This window comes from Neoarius graeffei, chromosome 22, assembly GCF_027579695.1.
Source record: "Neoarius graeffei isolate fNeoGra1 chromosome 22, fNeoGra1.pri, whole genome shotgun sequence".
NCBI classification, from domain to species: Eukaryota; Metazoa; Chordata; class Actinopteri; order Siluriformes; family Ariidae; genus Neoarius; species Neoarius graeffei.
Genome location: NC_083590.1, coordinates 47576850 through 47600092, shown reverse-complemented (window position 1 = coordinate 47600092; position 23243 = coordinate 47576850). Strand labels below are relative to the sequence as shown.

The 23243-nt window shown below is 42.5% G+C and overlaps 1 protein-coding gene across 1 annotated transcript in view; it reads left to right on the top strand.

Annotated features, from left to right (window-relative positions):
* The first annotated feature begins 1277 nt into the window (after positions 1-1277).
* The window catches only part of LOC132870446 (sodium/hydrogen exchanger 3-like), a 37585-nt gene continuing 15619 nt past the window's right edge, over positions 1278-23243 (top strand). The window contains exon 1 of the mRNA XM_060904087.1: positions 1278-1697. Within this exon, the coding sequence (XP_060760070.1) occupies positions 1436-1697 (262 nt within the window). The 5' untranslated portion in view covers positions 1278-1435. The remainder of the gene's footprint in view (positions 1698-23243) is intronic.

Sequence of the window (23243 nt, the reverse complement as noted above, 5' to 3'; positions counted from 1 at the left end):
TATTTTCTAGACACGATACCAAATTTAAAAAATTAACCAAATAATAGTAAATGATTATTAAACTATCTAATTATAACTAATTATAATTAAATGACTAAAATCTAATTTACAATCAAACAAGCCAACATTCTGTTGTCTATCCAGACCATTATTTTTAACCCTTTTCCAAATTTCACAATAAATATAAATGAACATTATGTTACATGAAATAAGAACTTGAACTAACACATATTACAGAATTGGAGGTTATGTGTTCTGAGAAAATAAAAGGTGAATGAATAACATCCCTGTGGCTGATTTGCTTTTAAATGGAGTTTGATGTTGGTTTGTACGTTTAATTCGAGTAGCACAAATGTATTCAGAAAACATTAAGGTACATAAACTCAAATAGGCTCTTAAGGCCCACTTTTGTAGGTTTTTTATATTGTTGATACCTTAAAACTAGAGTAGCAGTCAAAAGTTTGTACACCCCTACTCACTGATAGATTTTTTCAGTATTGTGACTCTTTTCTACATTGTAGAACCATACTGAAGACATCAGAACTATGAAATAGCATATGGAATATTTTAGATTCTTCAGATTATCCAGCATTTACCTTGATAACGCTTTACACACCATTGGCATTATCTTAATCAGCTTCCTGAGGTCGTCACCTGGAATGCTTTTCAATTAACAGCTACAGGTATGCCTCATCAAAAGTTAATTAGTGTGATTTCTTGCCTTCTTAATGCATCTGAGATCAAACAGTAAATAGTAAATAATAAAAATACAGTAAACAGCCCTATTCCACAACTGTAGTAATCCATATTATGTCAAGAACCGCTCAACTAAGTAAAGAGAAACGACATCCATAAGATATGAAGTGAATTAATAAAAATAAAGACAAAACATTGAATTAGAAGTTGTGTCCAAACTTTTGACTGGTGCTGTATACTATGGGTTTGTAATTTTTTTTCTTTCATTTCTTTCTTTTTTTTTCAAGAAAATGTTTGAGAGAAAACAATAGCCTGTTACAGTAATATGAGTGAAGCAGTCTTAGTAAAAAAAAAAAAAAAAAAAACTTGTCTCAATTGATGAGCAGTGGAGCGGAACTAGATCCAGTTTCATGGTGGCTACAGGTTTTTATTAATACAGGTGAGTCGAGAAGGTGTGGCCAGGTCCTAACCATTACTGAGTCTTTTTTTAGCCAGAGGAGGAGCAATGCCTAACCAAAGGATGGACACAGGCGATATATACATGCTGCAGGCTGACAGAGGTGTGTTAGAAAAATATAGAAAGAGACTGAATCTAAGTAAGAAGATAAGTAAGAAGTATGTGAGAATAGTCTCAAGTTTTCCAGACCAAAAGAATTCCAAGGTCAGAAAGGACAAGCAAGTGACAAAAAACAACAACAACAAACGAAGGGCTAAACTGAACTAGTGAACCCTCTTCAACATGGCATTTTTGTCAAGGCTGAGCTTATTCGTCACTGTACTATTAATATTGAATACTTTGTGTTGGGCTGACCGATTATGGAGCAGCAGAAGTAGCCAAAGCAGCAGTCATAGCTCATCCACGGAGCAAGGTAGCACGGCGTCAGAACATTCTTCCAACGTTTCCATCACGACACTGCCAATCGTCACATGGAAATGGCATCATGTGGACACCCCATACTTTGTGGCTCTGTGGATCTTTGTCTGCTGGCTTTGCAAACTAGGTAAACCAACACTGACATCCTGCTTTGACTAATGATAAGACTGAGAGGAGTTTTACTTTTTTGAAAGAAACATGATGACATGCAGATGGTATTGCTTCCAAAGAGGCAGATTAGTGAAAATGTTCTATTTGTACTGTATCACACACTTAGTTTGGATCTGTTCTGCAAGGTTAATATAGTTTCAAGTCCACTGTCATGTTTTAAGTCATGGATGGACCAAATAAGATATCACATGATACAGTTCTGTGCAAAAGTCTTAGTTACATGTAAAGAAATGCTGTTGACCAAAAATGGCTTAAAATAATGAAATAAAATGTTTCAACATTTAAAAAAAATACTATAAACAGTAATCAGTAAGCCATAATAAATGAAATGAAGTCGATATTTGGTGTGAGACGACCCTTTGCTTAAAAAAAAAAATAGTAGTCTCAGGTACAATGAGTGCAGTTTTATGCGGAAATGAGCTGTAGGTTTTACTGAGCATCTTACAGAACCAGCCACAGTTCTTCTGGACACTGTCACACTCGCTTCTTCATTTTGCACCAAAACCCAGTAGCCTTCATTATGTTTTCTTTTTTCATCTGAAAAGTGCGCTCTTATGGAATATACTGCTCAGATACAAATATTTTTTTTCCCTGTAACAAATTTTGTGCTGAAAAGAAAAACCAAACCCAAATGTTTGGAACTCTAAAATGTTTTTGTACTGACTCGATAATGTAAAAGTCATAAAATAGAAATCTATAACAAAGTTTGCATGAAAAAAAAAATATATAGGGTGCCTAAGACTTTTGCACAGTACTATAGGTTTTTACTAGTTAACAACTCTTGCTTTGGAAAGTCACTGCGATTTAACACAAATTTAAGTTTCAGCCCCAGAGTTAAAGCACTCTCTTTTGTCTTTTCCCCTTTCTTTGAACCGTGCCCTGCAGGCCAGTTGTATGTTTAATAACCTAGTGCACACAGACTGGCTCAGGAATTATCATTCTGTCTGCAGTGAATTAATGCATGACATGGTGATATTTTTTTTTCCCTCCTCAGTAGCCACTTTAACTGCCAGTGTATGGAAATAGCTTGGGTTAATAATGGATGCTTGAAATAACAAATGGCTCACTTGTGTAATTGTATGTCCTTGAAGCTGTGAGATGCTATGTGATGTTGGCTTCAGCAGCACTGCCCCCGCTGTATTTTATTCAGCGTACTTAAATGCCTTCAGTGAAAGGGAATAAAAAGTCAGACACATAAATCTGTAGATATAATACTGTAGAACTTGACAATACAAGAAAGAAATATTTGACTTCCAGTGAAGTTGAGTAACGTCTTTAAAAAGAAATTAATGTCGAATTGCAAACATAGCTGCACAATCTTCATTGTAATGATTGACAAGAGTAATTCATAATGTTTGCTTTTGATATAATACTATTCAAGTGACCAAAATAATTCTCAGCGTTTTCAGTGCAAGTCCATTTCAGTGTTGAACAACCCAAGATCTGTTTCTAATTGAAAGGCAGTGGTGGAAGAAGTACTGAGATCCTTAACTGAAGTAAAAGTATGAATAACACACTATAAAAATACGCCACTATAAGTAAAAGTCCTGCATTCAAAACATCTCATTATCTCTAGCCGCTTTATCCTGTTCTACAGGGCCGCAGGCAAGCTGGAGCCTATCCCAGCTGACTACGGGCGAAAGGCGGGGTACACCCTGGACAAGTCACCAGGTCATCACAGGGCTGACACATAGACACAGACAACCATTCACACTCACATTCACACCTACGGTCAATTTAGAGTCACCAGTGAACCTAACCTGCATGTCTTTGGACTGTGGGGGAAACCGGAGCACCCAGAGGAAACCCACGTGGACACGGGGAGAACATGCAAACTCTGCACAGAAAGGCCCTCGTCGGCCACAGGGCTCGAACCCGGACCTTCTTGATGTGAGGCAAGAGCACTAACCACTACACCACCGTATCGCCCCATTATTATTATTATTATTATTATTAATAGTTTATTTAGCTTAAGGAGTAGGATGAGTTTCTCAACCCATAAACACTTAATTCTTCAGTGTATCACAAACAATCAAAATCATACCATTTAGAGATAAGCCACTTTTTTTTTTACACTGGACAGGAAGAGTATGAAAGGTTGTAGTTTGAAAAGTAACTCGTAGATAAAGCTGTCAAACAAATATAATGAAGTAAAAAGTATAATACTTGGTTCTGTGATATAGTAGAAGTAGACTATAAAGTTGCCTAAACTGGAAATGCTCAAGTTAAGTACAAGTATTTTAAATGTGTACCCAAGGACAAGACTTAAGCAACTGTACTTACTTACATTGCACCACTATTGAAAGGAAATACTATAATATCCTACTAAGCTGTCTTACCCTTCGCACCGGAAGGCTCACTAACAGACAAGTGGAAAGATGCGTGTAAATCATTAAAATGAATTTCCCTCATAGGACATGAGTGAAGAGGATTTTTTTTTAGAAAAGCTTGTTAAATGTTTTGAAATTAGTAACAAAAATGTCTCATTCAAGGTCGTTCCTTTTGTGCAGTTATCATGTGGGATATTTAACGTGTATGCCATATAACATCACATCAAACATCACTAACTGCTTGTAGAGGAAAGGATAATGATGCTGACTGTTCTCAGTTTTATCCCAAACTAAAGTGTATTCATGAAGACAAAGTATGCACTCGGAAGAAGTGCTCCAAAAATATTTTGTTTCAAAGTTGGAATATTTGGTATTTGGTTTTTTTTCTTCGAAAAGACCAAAAATACCATCATCATTGTGCCAAACTGTTAGCACAGTCTGTCAAACATGTAGCTTGGAATATATAACATTTCAGGAGAAAAATGAAGTCAGCACTAAATTGATAGCATCAGATGAGACCCTGTGAGATAACTTGTGTTGTTGTTTAATCAGTGGCAGTGAGATTGCTCAATAGAAACTTGTCATAATATAATATTAAATAAAGAAATGACAGTTTGGTTATACTAAATAGTTAACGGATTACTGTAACATTTGCAATGATTGATTTGGATTACAAAATGCCAGAGTAGATGAGTTTTATTTTAAAAAAACAACAACTAAAAAGGTACACATTATGACATGTACATCACCAAAGAAAAACATAGTGAATATATATATATTCTCCACTCACCCCTCCTTTGGCCGGTCTTTATTCCCTCAAGCTCCTGGGAGTTTGAGGGTCCTGTTCAGTATCTTAGCTGTTCCTAGGACTGCGCTTTTCTGGACAAAGATCTCGGATGTTGTTCCTGGGATCTGTTGGAGCCATTCTCCCAGCTTGGGGGTCACTGCACCGAGGGCTCCTATCACCATGGGGGATCACTACTGTCTTCATCTTCCACATCTTTTCTAGCTCTTCTTTCAGTCTTTGATACTTCTTGAGTTTCTCAAGTTCCTTTTTCCTGATGTTATTGTCACTTGGTATTGCCAAATCTATCACCACAGCCTTGTTCTCTCGTTTGTCCACCACTACCATGTCCGGTTGGTTTGCCATTACCAGTTTGTCTGTCTGTATCTGGAAGTCCCACAGAATCTTAGTTGGTCATTCTCAACCACCTTCGGACATGTGTCCCACTATGACCTTGGGACTTCCAGTCCATACTCAGCACAGATGTTTCTGTACACTATGCCAGCCACTTGGTTATGGCGTTCCATGTATGCTGTTCCTGCTAGTATCTTACACCTTGCTGTTATGTGCTGGATTGTCTCGGGGGCATCTTTGTACAGTCTGCACCTGGGGTCCTGCCTCGTGTGGTAGACCCTGGCCTCTATAGATCTTGTGCTTAGGGGCTGTTCCTGGGCAGCTATGATTAGTGCCTCTGTGCCATCTTTCAGTCCAACTTAATCCAGCCACTGGTAGGATTTTTCAATATCAGCCACTTCTATCTGCTGATGGTACATCCTGTGCAGTGGTTTGTCTTTCCATGATGGTTCCTCTTTCACTAAGCACTTCATTATTGGGGGCCATCTCCTTGATGTACTCATGGATTTTTGTTGTTTCATCCTGGATAGTGGCTCTGACACTCACTAGTCCTCGGCCTCCTTCATTCCTCTTAGCGTACAGCCTCAGGATGCTGGACTTGGGGTGAAACCCTCCATACATTGGCAGGAGTTTTCTCCTCCTTCGGCCAACTTATTATGCCAGCAGGGTATCTGATGACCTGCAGGACATAGGTGTTGATGGCCCGGACCTTGTTCTTCCCATTCATCTGACTTCTCAGGACTTGCCTTACCCTCCATAGGTATTTGGCTGTTGCTGCTTTCCTGGCAGCTTCTTCATGGTTGCCATTTGCCTGATGGATTCCAAGGTACTTGTAGCTATCTTCCACATCTCCTATTATGCCATCTGGTAGTACTGACCCCTCAGTTCTGACTGCTTTCTCTCTCCTTGTTACCATCTGGGTATACCTATCTAGTCCAAATGACATTCTGATGTCATTGTTGTAGATCCTGGTGGTATGGATCAGTGAGTCGATGTCTCACTCAGACCTGGCATAGAGCTTGATGTCATCCATGTAGAGGAAGTGGCTGATGGTTGCTCCATTTTGCAGTCTGTATCCATAGCCGCTCTTGGTGATGATCTGGCTCAGGGGGTTCAGTCCTATGCAGAACAGCCGCCGGGAGAGGGTATATGCCGCATTTGATGGTGACCTTTGTTATTGGCTTGAAGTTGGCCTCTAGGGTTTTCTACAGCCTCATTGAGTTCTTGATGAAGGTTCTGAGAGTTCTGTTGATGTCGTACAGTTTCAAGCATTCCAAGATCCATGTGTGGGGCATCGAGTCATAGGCTTTCTTGTAGTCAATCCAGGTGGCATACTTATTAAAAAAATGAGTTCTTATGTTTAATAGTCAGTTTGACTTGTCACTTGTCTCCACAAACCTGAAGCATTAAAACAAGCAATCCTTTAAATAATGTCAACTTGAACCTTATTACAATTTTAATGTAAATCTAAAGAAAGAAAATCTCTATTCTTTCAATAAAGTCATCATACTATATTATTATAATGCGGCTTTTTCTAGACTGCTTTTAAAAGTTAACTTCAGGTCGTGGGAGAAGAGAAAACATGGGGACAGCTTTTCTGCTCACTCGATTCACTTTAATGTCTGCCACAACCATAGGACAACTGACAACTCAACAATGTGATACATGACCTCCCTACCTTATACCATATCATTCTGCCAACCTTAACCATCACTAACCTTACAGGCAAGGTGTACCATATTAAGTGTCTTCTGATCTAAATGAAGGAACAGAACACAACTTCCACATATAAAATATGCAGTATGTGCTGTAATTACCATTAATGAAATTATACCAAGTCTTTCATTAAAAGAGGAAAATTAAATAATTGACCAAACAAAATTACACAAAATAAATCTCATCTTACATGCTTCCTTCTCTTCAGATGAAATGTAGTCATTTCAAAATGTTATAAAAAATAAATTTCATTTCATCTCATCATCTCTAGCCGCTTTATCCTGTTCTACAGGGTCGCAGGCAAGCTGGAGCCTATCCCAGCTGACCACAGGCGAAAGGCGGGGTACACCCTGGACAAGTCGCCAGGTCATCACAGGGCTGACACATAGACACAAACAACCATTCACACCTACGGTCAATTTAGAGTCACCAGTTAACCTAACCTGCATGTCTTTGGACTGTGGGGGAAGCCGGAGCACCCGGAGGAAACCCACACGGGGAGAACATGCAAACACCACACAGAAAGGCCCTCGCCGGCCACGGGGCTCGAACCCAGACCTTCTTGCTGTGAGGCGACAGCACTAACCACTACACCACCATGCCACCCAAGAATGATTATTATTATTATTATTATTATTACTTTTTTTCCACTTTGAGACATTTAAGAAACCCTGATTTATGATACCTGAATACTTAAAATGTTTTATAAATGTCACACATTAGCTCTGTGTCCAATGAGGATGTTTTTTGCCCTCTCCAGTCCATCAAGGTCAGTTTAAAAGGCTGACAGTGGATTTCTCCTTACGCTATTGCACTAGTGCTGACCAGGGACAAAATAAGTGTAGAAGAGAGGGGGGGGGGGGGACAACTACATAGGAGTGTGGCTACTTTCACGCTTTCACAGGCACTTCTGGACTAGATATAACTAACTGTGCTGCAAGTGTGGAGAAGGCAAAAGCCGAACCTGAGACATTGTTGTCCGCCTTACACAATGCTTTGCTCTACCCATCTCTGTTTACTGGGGGTTGTATTTCTGATACATGCAACTACCCCAGTGGCTGGAGGACAGACTGGAGAAGCAATGCATAACTATGGAGAGACAAATTTAACAAATCTTTCTGTAGTGACATTAAGATGGGGCCACATGGAGACTCCTTACCTGATAGTATTCTGGATATTTGTTGCTGCAGCGGCAAAGGTTTCTGGTAGGTTGAAATACCAAAAGTGTATAAAGTTAAAGCGTATACAAGTATATGGCACGGGTGTATGTTTTTATGTCTAAGTAATTCTGAAACTCTGCACTATATCTCAACTCTACCTGGGGTTTAATGTAGTGTATTAATTTAGAACTAAGAAGACTAACAATTTAAATAGTCATATCATAAATATTAAAATATCCATCTTTTGTGTATGTCTGAGAGAGAGAGAGAGAGAGAGAGAGAGAGAGAGAGAGACTCCCATTCTCAATAGAAATCCACTGAAATCCTATAATCACACTTTCATTCAGGTATGTAGGAAATATTTAATAATAACAGTAATAATACTGTTATTATTAGCTTCACAATCTGATTTTGTGACCACATAGGAAAAAGCAGAGTTCATAAATGAGCCTGTCCCAAATGGCGCACTTGTGGTCTCCCAGTAGTCAAGTCAAGTTTGTTTGTATAGCACTTTAACAATAGGCATTGTCCCAAAGCAGCTTTACAGAATCTGAATGACCCAAGACATGAGACAATTTTATCCCTAATCTATCACCAATGAGCAAGCCCGTGGCGATGGTGGCAAGGAAAAACTCCCCCAGACAACATGAGGAAGAAACCCCAAGAGGAACCAGACACAAAAGGGAACCAATCCTCACCTGGACAACAACAGACAACATGACTATAACAACAGTTTTAACATGAAGTCAGTTTTGTTGATGTTATAAACTCTTCATTAATGGAAACTTGAGTGCAAAACTGCTCATGACAACCGCAGTCCCAAAGTTAGCAAGGCAACTGTAGTCCTCAGCCACAAAAGCATTACTGTAAGTGTCCAGAGTGTCTTCCAAATGTGACTTTCAACTGTCCATATGGGGCCGTCCTCCACAGGAATGATGTGATGAGACTCCAACCAGATATTGATGACCAGGATGGATCAGGCAGGTCTGAGGAGCAGAAGAGGTCAGCACCTCGATCCCAGGATTGATGTAACTCAGAGGGACAGATGGCGGGGGGGGGAAGAGAGAAAACACAGGTTGTTAGGTATGCCCGATGTCACCTGAATAAGTAGGAACAGTATACATTTTGCACTGAGTACAAGCAGGGACTCCGACAAAACTAACTATGACAGCATAACTAAAAGCGGAGAGCCAGAAGGTAACACAGGCATGAGGGAGCCCCGGGACATAAAGCAGCAGCCACTACACCATCAACAAACTCGAGTGAGCAAGCGAGTGGGGGACTGACAGCATCCATACATCCCAGTTTACCAAAACACTTTGTCTGAGGACCCTCCAGATCTACACCTTTACCTCAAACACCATTAACAAAAGGCTTGACTAAACAGATATGTTTTCAGCCTCGACTTAAACGCTGAGACTGTGTCTGATTCCTGAACACTACTTGGAAGGCTGTTCCATAACTGTGGGGCTTTGTAAGAAAAGGCTCTGCCCCCTGATGTAGCCTTCACTATATGAGGTACCAGCAGATAGCCTGCACCTTTTGATCTAAGTAGGCGTGGCGGGTCATAAAGGACCAGAAGTTCGCTCAGGTACTGTGGTGCGAGACCATTCAGTGCTTTGAAGACCAATAGTAGTATTTTATAATCAATACAAAATTTGATTGGGAGCCAATGCAGTGTGGATAAGACAGGGGTGATGTGGTCATATTTTCTAGTTCTAGTAAGGACTCTTGCTGCAGCATTTTGAACTAACTGGAGCTTGTTTGTGCACTTATTGGAACATCCAGAGAGTAAGGCATTACAATAATCCAACCTGGAGGTAACGAAAGCATGAACTAGTTTTTCTACATTGTGTAGTGACATTAAATTTCTTGTCTTAGCAATATTTCTGAGATGAAAGAAAGCTATCCGGGTAATGTTATCAATATGAGTTTCGAATGAAAGACTGGGGTCAATAATCACTCCGAGGTCTTTTACTGCTGCACGTGAAGAAACAGAAAGGCCATCCAGAGTTACTGTGGAATCAGAAAACTTACTTCTAGCTGGATGTGAGCCGAGTACAAGTACTTCAGTCTTGTCAGAGTTAAGCAGAAGGAAGTTAATAAGCATCCAGTGTCTAATGTCCTTTACACATTCCTCAATTCTGTTAAGCTGGTGTCTCTCATCAGGTTTTGCAGAAACATACAACTGTGTGTCATCAGCATTCATTCATTCATTCATTCATTCATTATCTCTAGCCGCTTTATCCTTCTACAGGGTCGCAGGCAAGCTGGAGCCCATCCCAGCTGACTACGGGCGAAAGGTGGGGTACACCCTGGACAAGTCGCCAGGTCATCACAGGGCTGACACATAGACACAGACAACCATTCACACTCACATTCACACCTACGGTCAATTTAGAGTCACCAGTTAACCTAACCTGCATGTCTTTGGACTGTGGGGGAAACCGGAGCACCCGGAGGAAACCCACGCGGACACGGGGAGAACATGCAAACTCCACACAGAAAGGCCCTCGCCGGCCCCGGGGCTCGAACCCAGGACCTTCTTGTGTCATCAGCATAACAGTGGAAACTAATACAATGTTTATGAATAATATCACCCAGAGGTAACATATATAAAGAAAAAAGCAGTGGAACCAAGACAGAACCTTGTGGAACACCAAACTTTACCTCAGTATGTCTAGAAAAATCACCATTTACATCAACATCCTGATAGCGATCAGTTAAATAAGAGCTGAGCCAGGAGAGGGCCGTTCCCTTGACTCCCACAACATTTTCTAGTCTATCCAGAAGAATGGAATAATCAATGGTATCAAATGCTGCACTAAGGTCAAGCAACACAAGCAGCGAGACACAGCCCTGATCAGACGCCAACAGTAGGTCGTTTACTACTTTAACCAGAGCTGTCTCTGCGCTATGATGTGGTCTAAATCCTGACTGATACATTTAATGGATGTTATTCCTATGTAAATATGAGCATAACTGCTGTGCAACAGCTTTTTCAAGGATCTTGGAGATAAAGGGGAGGTTTGATATTGGCCGATAATTGGACAGCTGACAGGGATCAAGGTCAGGTTTTTTAATCAGGGGTTTGATAACTGCTAGTTTAAAGGATTTGGGTACATAGCCAATCCTAAGAGAAGAATTTATTATTTTTTAGAAGCAGTTCAATTACTTCAGGTATTTTATCTGTTTGAATAGACGTAAGAGATCTAGTACACAAGTGCAGCGATTAATGAAAGTAATTCAGTTTCTCTAAGGGGAGTAAAAAATTCTAATTGCTGATCCAATACAGTTATATTGTTAACTCCAGAGTCACTTACTTTGTCTGACCTTAAATTAGTTGTTTGAATTTTTTGTCGGATATTCTCAATTTTGTCATTCAAAAAATTCATGAAGTCGTCGCTACTACATACTGCAGGTGTGCATGTGTCTATAGTGGACTTATTCCTGGTTAATTTTGCAAAAGTATTAAATCGGAATCTAGGATTATTTTTGTTATCTTCTATTAGGGAGGAGAGATATGTTGATCTAGCAGCACTAAGAGCTTTTCTATACTTCAGGAAGCTCTCCTTCCACGCTAATTTGAACGCTACCAATTTTGTTTGACACCATTTATGTTCCAATTTTCGAGTGGTCTGTTTTAATGTGCGAGTGTCATCATTATACCAAGGTGCTAATTTTTTTCTCTCTGATCATTTTCCTTTTAAGAGGAGCTACATTATCTAAAGTATGGTGGAACGTTGACTCTCAGCACTCAGTTGCCTGATCAAGTTCTGTGAGGGCTGACAGTGACCCAATCAAAGTTGATAACTCTGGGAGATCATTTATAAAGCTCTGTGCAGTAGTTGACGTGAATGTACGTTTAATACAGTAGCGTGGTGAGGTGCATATATTATTACTCAGACATATTGTGAATGAGATGAGATAATGATCTCAGATAACTTCAGACTGTGGAAGTATGACTGTATTTTCTACGTTTAACCCGAATGTGGTATTAGATCGAGGGTGTGACCACCATTATGGGCCGGTCCTATGACACTCTGATTAATCCCTACTGAATCTAAAATGGACACAAACGCTGTTTTCAAAGGGTCTTCTGGATTATCGAAGTGAATATTAAAATCTCTGACAACTAAAGCTTTGTCTAAGGAAATAACCAGATCTGAGATAAAATCTGCAAATTCAGAAAGAAACTCAGAATATGGCCCCGGGGGCCTATAAATAAGAAGTAATGGAATTAACTGGGTTGACTTATTTTTCGAGGCTACATACATTATATTAGTATGAAGAACTTCAAATGTATTAAATTTATAACCAGGTTTTTGTGTTACACCTAGATAATCATTATAAATAACCGCGACGCCTCCTCCTCTGCCAGTTAGACGAGGCTGGTGTATATAACTGTATCCAGGAGGACTCACTTCATTTAATGCTATATATTCATTTGGTTTAATCCATGTTTCTGTTAAACACAATACATTAAACTCCTGATCAGTAATGAGTTCATTAACCATTAGCGCGTTAGATGTAAGAGATCTAATATTTAATAGCCCCACCTTTAGATCAAAGGTGCTGGCAGTGGCTGTACAGTCAGTATGATCTAATTTTATATTGATTAGGTTACTGGAACAAACTCTCTGAATATTTCTACTTTTTTGTTGAGCTCGGGGAACAGACACAGTCTCGATGTAGTGGACCCTGAGTGACGACTCTGTGCAGCTAGCAGACAGTCGGTTTAGCCTGTTCATCTGCTCCCTGGCCTTGGCTCTGGATTGTCAGAAATTAACTAGACCTGTTCTGAGACTATGACCTATGCCGCAAGAAATGAGAGCAGCACCTTCCCAAGTGGGATGGATACAGTCCCGCCCTAACAGGCCAGCAGTGCCCTCAAAATTAGCCCAATTATCTATAAAGCCCACACTGTTTTCAGAGCACCACCTGGACAACCAGCAATTCAGCGACCATAACCTGCTGTAAGCTACATCGCCACGCCGCATTGGGATGGGGCCAGAGCATACTACAACATCGGACATCACCTTCGCTAATTTAAACACCTCTACAAAGTTACTCTTCATAACCTCAGACTGACGAAGGCATATAACATTAGCTCCTGCATGGATAACTATCTTTGAGAACCTGTGCTTGCCTAAGAACCTAAGATTACCTGCTATGTCCGGCGCCCTGGCTCCTGGTATACACCTGACTAAAGCTGCTGGTGCCCCTAAAGGCTGAGCTAATTTCACATGCCGTATGATAGTCCCCTATAACCACGCTCAAAAAAATAACTTGCTCAGTGAATGTAATAAAATTATGGAAAGTATTTCCACCCAAGTAAAATGCGTTAACTTAGCCAGAAACAATTTTGTTGAGTGACCTAAATGTCAACCGTTACATGTTAGACTTAGGTTCATGTAACAGACACTCATGTTTTTTTTGAGTGCAGAGCTCTTTCAGGTTTCTCAGCGGGTGCATCACTAAGGAGAGCAAACCTGTTCGACATGTGACGCGGAGAGGAGTGGTGCTCCCGTGGGCGAGCCTCAGCAGTAGCTTTGGCTCTACGCTTACATGTATGCTGCCGAGTTGTCACCCATTCACCCCACTGTAAGGGCTCTAATGCTGGAGTTGGGGGATTACTAACTCCACCTAGGGCATCCAGACTTTCCCCTAGAGAAACTACACTGTTCTCATTCTCACTGGCCTTCTCTAAAGCCTGGATATGCACTTCTAGGACTGCAATCTTCTCCGTCAGAGAGCTAACTAATCTGCACTTATCACAAATAAAGCTATCGCTCGCGACGGAGGAAGAATGACTAAACATCCTGCACTCAACACACTGAACAGGCTGAAGGTGTGCCATGATAAAAAGATTCACGTACCTTAATCAAAGATCTTTTGATATTAAAGCAGATCCGATGTGGATGGCCTCCGCTTGTGGTCTTTACACAGGAGGAGAAAAAAGAAAGCTTCCGGTCTTGGCATTCTTCTGAAAAAGAGGGGAAAAATGGAAAAAGGAAAGCAAAAGTGGAAAGTACAAAAAGGAAAGCGAAAGTACAATAAAAACTACTTTTATTCATGCATTATTATTTTATTCATGCAGATGTGTACGTGCAGTACACATCTGCATGTGCCTGTGAGACTGTACAGCACCCCAGTCCTCACTGAGGAGTTCAAAATGGCTCCTCATGAGCACCTTAATCTTAATGCACACTGAAGGAGACTCAGCATCATGCTGTTACCCAAAACTCATTGTGACTGTGAATGAGGAATAATCAGAGTCAACATGCAGCACAACACAGCACAGAGGACAGGAAGAAATGAGAGGAAAAATCTCCAAATAAAGTCCTACAATGTCTTTTGTGGGCAGCATTTTGGTGCAGCGGTTAACAAGATGTTTCTGAGTTCGAACCTGCGGGTTGACCGGAGTTTTCATGTTCTCCTTATACCTGCGTGGGTTTCCTCCAGGTGCCCCAGTTTCCTCTCACAGTCCAGACATGCACATTAGGTCAACTGGCTACTCTAAATTGCCCACAGATGTGAATGTGAATGTGAGTGTGAATGGCTGTCTGTCTCTCTGTGTTAGCCCTGCAATAGATTGCCGACCTGCCCAGGGTGAACCCTGTCTCTTGCCCGATATCAGCCTGGATTGACTCCAGCTCACCCGCAACCTTCAGTGATAAGTGGTGTAGAAAATTAATCAATGAATGCTTTTTGTTGGGCGGCACAGTGGTGTAGTGGTTAGTGCTGTCGCCTCACAGCAAGAAGGTCCGGGTTTGAGCCCCGTGGCTGGCGAGGGCCTTTCTGTGTGAAGTTTGCATGTTCTCCGTGTGGGTTTCCTCCGGGTGCTCCGGTTTCCCCCACAGTCCAAAGACATGCAGGTTAGGTTAACTGGTGAATCTAAATTGACCGTAGGTGTGAATGTGAGTGTGAATGGCTGTCTGTGTCTATGTGTCAGCCCTGTGATGACCTGGCGACTTGTCCAGGGTGTACCCCGCCTTTCGCCCGTAGTCAGCTGGGATAGGCTCCAGCTTGCCTGCGACCCTGTAGAACAGGATAAAGTGGCTAGAGATAATGAGATGCTTTTTGTTGTTAATTTAAAAAAAAGGTCTTTAAGCAGCATTGTGTTAAGGTTACAAAACTCTTGCAAAACAAAGCAGAAAAATCGATGATCAATCAGAAGGTTAAACTTCATGGATGAACTTTGATGTTGACTTGAGAGAGCCCACTAAACATACTGAAAGAGGTAACAATATTACAGTGTTTTGTTTTCACTGATTTTGAAATGTTAAAAAGTTTCACAGTTAAGTGTGCAAAGGTTAAAAGGTTAATATGTTATACACTCACCAGACACTTTATTAGGAACACCCATCCACCTGCTGTTTGATGCCGTTATCTAATCAGCCAATCCCTTCCAAGAAGCACAATGCATCAAATCATGCAGATACAAATCAAGAGCTTCAGTTAATCTTCACTTCAAACATCAGAATGGGGAAAATTGTGACTTTCTTTCACTGTGGCATGGGTGTTGGTGCCAGATGGACTGGTTTGAGTATTTTAAAAACTACTGATCTGCTGGGGTTTTCACACACAACAGTCTCTACAGTTTACGCAGAATGATGCAAAAACAGAAAACATTGAGTGAGCAACAGTTCTGTGGGTGGAAACAAATGCCTTGTTGATAAGAGAAGTCAGAGGAAAATGGCCAGATTGGTTTGAGCTGCCAGGAAGGATATAGCAACTCATATAATCACTCTTTACACCCGTGGTGACCAGAAAAGCATCTCAGCATGCAGCAGCAGAAAGAACACATTGGGTTCCATGCTTGCCAGCCAAGAACAGGAATCTTAGAATCAAGAACAAGTTCCTATTAAAGTGGCCAGTGAGTGTAATGGTCATATATAAAGGTTAACAACTTTAACCTTAACCTTAGCTTCAACCTTAAAAATTAGGTTAAAAGGTGAAAACATTCAAAGATTCAAGTTTTAAGTCATTAAAGTGTTAAAACACTCAGAAATGAACCCGGTTGATTGCTATATTAACCTAATTGGTTGCTAGGGTGTTGATAGGTGGTTGCTATGCTAAACCAGTTGGATGCTAGGGTGTTGCTTGGTGGTTGCTATGATATTCTAAGTGGTTGCTAGCGTGTTGCTAGATTCCCCATGTATATAATGTAATGATTTAATCATATCATGTCATGATCAAGTTTCATGACTGTAGCTCCTATGGTCTGCTGACTATAAATAAAAGCACCTCAAAGTCTGCTCTATGGAAAAATGATGCACTTTGGAGCATTGCTACATTGCAACCCCAATTCCAGTCTTTCCCAAAAATAAAAACACCCCATTCCCCATGTGGGCTCTATATCAAATTTCATGTATCAAAAATTGTGACCCATGAAAATAGTACATACTTTGAAATATCTCATCTCATCATCTCTAGCTGCTTTATCCTTCTACAGGGTCGCAGGCAAGCTGGAGCCTATCCCAGCTGACTATGGGCAAAAGGCAGGGTACGCCCTGGACAAGTCACCAGGTCATCACAGGGCTGACACATAGACAACCATTCACACTCACTTTAGAGTCACCAGTTAACCTAACCTGCATGTCTTTGGACTGTGGGAGAAACCGGAGCACCCAGAGGAAACCCACGTGGACAACATGCAAACTCCACACAGGAAGGCCCTCGAACCCGGACCTTCTTGCTGTGAGGCGACAGCGCTAACCACTACACCACCACTTTGAAATGTAATAATAATAATAATAATAATAATAGGAAGATCATGGAGAACACTATGTTGGCTCTGTCAAGCCAACATAATACATAATTTTGATAATTACCTGCAGGGCAACACAGTGGTGCTGTGGTTAGCACTGTTGCCACACAACGAGAAGGTTCCTGGTTCAAATCTCATGGTGTCGGTAATAACGCTGCAAGTCTACATTCAGAGCAGCATCCAAACATGGCTGCTCTGGACTACATCTCCCAAGTGCTACATTGCCCTGCCTGTCCTAAGTATTAGGAGCACACCTGTTCCCCATCATTTCAGTAATCACTGCTCTATTTAAGGTCAGCAAACACTCACCTCAGTGTGAAGTATTGTTCTGTGTCCTTGTGCCTGATCATACCAAGCCTTATAGTTACTGTACCTGTATTTGACTTTGTTTACATTTACACCCCAACCTCAACTTCACACCTGTCCTTTGATATTCTATCTGCACATTGACCGACCCTTGCCCGGCCTTGACTATGTCTTCAGTTATTCGATTTGGATTTTTTCCAGTTTGTAATGCATCTGCTCTCCTCTGCACCTGCATCTATAAGTGCCTGCACCCTGATAGGATACTTCGCCATAATAGATGCAGCAGAGGAGGTGAAGCAAACTGCTCTCAATGTGCAGGGACAATTGTTGGGAGAACACCAACAGATGTTAAGTGAGTTGAATGCTAGAATGTCACAACTAACAGCTGTTGTCTCGCAGGCCCTGCTGACACGGCCAGTGTCCTCCACAAGCACAGCCACAATGGTGCTCCGACCAGAAAAATACTCCGGGGAGGTTTCTGAGTGCAAGCACTTCCTTCTCCAGTGCTCGTTGCATTTCTTGACTCTCACAGGCACTACTGAGGAGCAGAAAATTGTGCAATTCATCAGTATCTTCACTAGCAAGGCCAAGAAGTGGGCAAGCTCCATTTGGGAGCATAAAAGTGAGCATACTTCTTCCTACAATTGCTTTGTTGAAATGTTCAAATGAATTTTTGACCACCAACCCGAGGGTGTTGAAATTGGAGAGAAGTTGCTTACAATCCAGCAGGGAGAGAGGAGTTGCAGAGTACACTCTGGAGTTCCACACATTAGCAGCAGGAAGTGAGTGGAATGAGCCAGCACTAAAAGCAACATTCCAACAGGGATTCAGCCCCGAGGTACTCACTGAGCTGGCATACTGCTATGAGTAACTCACTCTCAACTCACTCATTGACCTGGCCATATGGCTGGATCATCTGCTCCAGAACAGACCCTCAATTCGGCACACTACAGCCCTTCCTCAACTTCCACACAGGCCCTGATGGAAATCTCCCATACCTGCATGCCTATGCTGCTACTGCAGGGAACATGGTCACCTTCTTGCTATGTGCCTGATCAGACTACCTAAACCCAGATGGGAGGGTCCCCCTCAGAATGAATCCAGGTCCACCAGCCTGGTGAGTTATGAACCCACTTCTACTCATTCACTTAAGAGTCACGTGCTGCTAAAACTCCCAGACTTGACCCATGTTCTCTCTGCACTCATAGACTCAGGGACAGAAGGCAATTTCATCAGTCTCGAGATCATCCAGAGATTCAACCTGCCCATGGAAGAGCGCCAATGACCCGTGAGTCTTAAGGCCATTGATGGCAATCCCATTGAGGAGGGGCTCGTCACCACCTGCACCCTGCTGCTGGACATTCAGGTCAGAGCCCTTCATGTAGAAAGCATTGCCCTGTTTGTCACCCACACTGCTAACCATGCCATACTTTTGGGGTTCCCCTGGCTCCAAACCCATGATCCCCTAATATCTTGGCAACTCTGAGAAATCTTACAATAGTCATCCTCCTGTGTTCAAAAGTTTTTGCAGCTCCCATCCATTACTGTGGCATACACATCTGTAGAAAGTCCCTCACCTGGAGGTATCGAACATATCCCTGCCTGCAACCATGAACTAAAGGAAATGCTCAGTAAAGGTAAAGCTAGCTGTCTCCCTCCTCATTGAGCCTATGATTGTGCAAACAATCTCCTCCCTGGCACCACAACTCCACGTAACCGCATCTACCCCCTTTGTATCGTCAAGCAAGCTGCTATGGAGGAGTATGTTCAAGAAGTGCTGCAACAAGGATACATCCATCCTTCCACTTCCCCACCTTCTGCTAGTTTATTTTTTGTTGAAAAGAAGGGGGGGGCTCTGCCTCTACATAGATTACAGGGGGTTTGAATCAGATCACCCTCAAGTATCCCATCCACTTCCTCTAGTACCCTCAGCTCTGGAGCAATTAAGATCTGCCTGGGTGTTCACCAAGTTAGATCTCCGAAGTGCATACAACCTGGTGAGAATCTGTGAAGGTGATGAATGGAAGACAGCCTTCCGCACCACTTGAGGGTACTTCAAATTATTGTGTCATGCCTTACGGCCTTTCTTGCACTCCAAGTGTTTTCCAGTGTTTAATAAACGACATCCTGAGAGACATGCTGGGATGTTATGTCATCACCTACATAGATGACATCCTGATTTACTCCCCTAACCAAGCCATTTACCAGGACCATGTCAAATCAGTGCTCACCTGGTTCCTTGAGAACCACCTGCATGTCAAGGCAGAAAAGTGTGAATTTCACATCACTCTGATTTCATTCCTCGGGTACATCATTAGTGCAGAAGGTGTCAACATGGACAACAGCAAGGTTTCCGCAGTCACCGCCTGGCCCACTCCCATGACGGGCAAAGAGTTGCAACACTTCCTAGGTTTTGCCAGTTTTTACTGTCATTTCATCAGAGGCTTCAGCACTATAGTCTCAACCCTCACTGCTCTACTCAAGAAGGGTCCCAGACATCTTCAGTGGAACCAAGCTGCAGAAAAGGCCTTTAAACAACTCAAGACCACTCTCACTTCTACCCCTATTCCCTGACACCCAGACCTGAATATACCCTTCACTGTAGAGGTAGCTGCACCTGAGATGGGAGTGGGAGGAGTATTATCACAACGCTTTGGTGAGAGGCCCAAGCTACACCCCGTGGCCTTCTTCTAAAAAAAATGACTTCAGCTGAACAAAACTATGACATTGGTAACTGGGGATTCCTTGCGATAAAGCTGGCACTCAAAGAATGGAGACACTGGCTAGAAGGGGCAACATATCCATTCAACATCCTCACCGACCATAAAAACCTTGAGTACCTGAAAACAGCTAAGCAACTCAATCTTCATCAGGCTAGATGGGCGCAATTCTTTATTTGCTTCAGATTTTCCATCTCTTATCATCCAGGCTCCAAAAACATTAAAGCCAACACCCTTTCACTACTCCACACTGCTTCCAACCTCAGTCTAGAACCAACTCCTATCCTAGTGCTTCATTCAGGTGATTACATGGGAAGTGGACAAGGAGATAACCCAGGCCCAGCCACGTAACCCTCCTGCAGCCTGTCCTCCCAGTCTCATGTATGTACCTGCACAATTGTGAGGCAAACCTGGGCTCACGCATCCCTGGCCACAGGACACCCAAGCAGTCAGCATACCTATCAGCTCCTCAGAAACAAATACTGGTGGGAAAACATGACCTCAGAAATTAATGACTTTGTATCCTCCTACTCCACCTGCACCCAAGCCAAGGTACCTTGGGCTCCTCCAGCCAGTAAACTCTGCCCACTGCCCATACCACAAAAACCCTGGTCACATTTGGTCATTGATTTCATCACTGATCTACCCAAGTCACAAGGTAATACAATCATCTTGATAGTCATCAACCAATTCTCTAAAGCACTTAAACTCATTCCCCTGCCAGGCCTGCCCACAGCCTTCAAGACTGGTTAACTTCTATTCACTCACGTTTTCCAATACTATGGCCTTCCGGAGGACATGATTAGTGACCGAGGTCCTCAATTCATATTCAGAGTTTGGACTAAGTTCATGGACAAACTGGGGGTATCGATCAGCCTAACATCCAGTGGCCAAGTGGAAAGCCGATCAAGAGATTGGGTGTTTCCTAAAAGTGTACTGTATGGAAAACCAGCAAGATTAGGCACAATACCTCCCCTGGGCTGAATACACCCAGAACTCCCTAAAGCACTCGGCCACCCAGTTAACACCATTCCAATGTATCCTTGGTTACCAGCCATCTGTGCTCCCTTGGGATAATTCACCATCTCAAATCCCAGCAGATGACTCATGATTCAAAAGAAGTGAACAACTTTGGGAAGGAGTTCATCAGTGATTAGAGCAGGTAGCCCTCAGTACAAACAATATGTAGACAGACACAGAAGGGAAACACCTGTCTTTTCTCCCGGCGACCAAGTGTGGGTGTCCACCAGAGACCTATGAGATCCCAGTACATGTCGCAAGCTCCACGCTGATACATTGGCCCATTCAAGGGCCTCCAGAGAATCAATGAGGTCACCTATAAATTAGAACTCCCACCTCATTTCCATATGTCACCCACATTTCATGTGTCCTGCATAAAGTCTGCCATTCAAGGACCCCTGGCAAGTAGTGCTCCCACCAGTAAACCTCCCTCTCCCCTAGAAGTTGAAGGGGACCTGGTATATCAAGTGCACAAGATTCTCAACTCCTGTCATAGGCAAGGACACTTAGAATATCTGGTGGATTGGGATGGATATGGCCCAGATGAGCACAGCTGAGTTAATGTTAAGGACATTCTAGACCCACTACTCACCCAGGATTTCCATGCTGCACATCCCGACAAGCCAGCACCCAGGAGAAAAGGTCGCCCCTGAAAGGAGATTGCTCTCAGAGTGAATGCCTCGGGAGAGTGTGTGTGTGTTCTGTCAGTGATATCGCTGAAAGTCTAAGTTTGTAACGGCATCCAAACATGGCTGCTCCAGACTACATCTCCCAAGCACCACATCACCCCACCTCTCTTGAGTATTAGGAGCGCACCTGTTCCCCATCATCACAGTAATCATAGCTCTATTTAAGCTCAGCAAACACTCACCTCAGTGCAAAGTATCATTTTGTGTCCTCATGCCTGATTATACCAAGCCTTATAGTTATTGTGCCTGACTTCCCATGACTTTGGCTTTGTTTACATTTATACCCTGACCTCAACTTCATGCCTGTCCTTTGATACGCCGTCTGCACATTGACTGGCCCTTGCCTGACCCTGACTACGTGTTCAGTCATTCAATTTGGATTTGGTTTTGAGTTTGCAACACCTGCTCTCCCCTGTGGTTTCCTCCCACAGTCCAAAGATATGCAGATTAGGTAAAAATGACAGTGAAAATAGTACAAGCCAGTGCATATTTAGTGCTGGTCCCAAGACCAGATGGATTGGAGAGGGTTACATCAGGAAGAGCATCTGGTGTAAAAACCTATGCCAAATCAAATATGTGGATCATGATGACCCTTAATGGGAGCAGCCAAAAGAAGAAGAAAATTACCTTCACCACTTTCCCGGTTCAACCCTGTTGAGTGTCATTTCCCATCTCCATGTAGGTTTCCTTAGAGTTCTCCGGTTTTCTCCCATGTCCAAAAACATACCATTAGGTGGAATGGCTGTGCTAAAATTGCCCCTAGGTGTGAATGAATGTGTGTGTGTGTGTGTGTGTGTGTGTGTGTGTGTGTGTGTGTGTGCATGGTACCCTGTGACGGAGGGTGTATTCCAACCTTCCGCTGAGTGTCCTCAGGTTTGTCTCCAGGTCCAGTGTGACTGCTCAGGATAAAATGGTTACTGAAGATGAATGGAATGTCCCTTAGTCTGACCAACTACCAAAACACAGGTCAAGAGGGTTAAGCTGGTAACATTGGAGATGAGGGTTTTTTTCTTTATTATAAGAAATAACTTTTAATGATCAATATAGATAACAGGGTTTCCCCTACCATTATATTGGGAAGGGCACCCCCCCATGCGCGCGCGGACACACACACACACACACACACACACACACACACACACACACACACACACACACACACTTACTTTAAGGTCAAGAAAAAAAAACCCAAACAAACAAAAAACAGGAGTGCAGTTCTCATCTCATCTCATTATCTCTAGCCGCTTTATCCTGTTCTATAGGGTCGCAGGCAAGCTGGAGCCTATCCCAGCTGACTACGGGCGAAAGGCGGGGTACACCCTGGACAAGTCGCCAGGTCATCACAGGGTTGACACATAGACACAGATAACCATTCACACTCAATTTAGAGTCACCAGTTAACCTAACCTGCATGTCTTTGGACTGTGGGGGAAACCGGAGCACCCGGAGGAAACCCACGCGGACACGGGGAGAACATGCAAACTCCGCACAGAAAGGCCCTTGCTGGCTACGGGGCTCGAACCCGGACCTTCTTGCTATGAGGCGACAGTGCTAACCACTACACCACCGTGCAGCCCAAAGTGCAGCTCTATTTTAAATATTGTTCTAATTATTTTTAAATGTGAAGGCTTAAATATGACTCCTTTAACT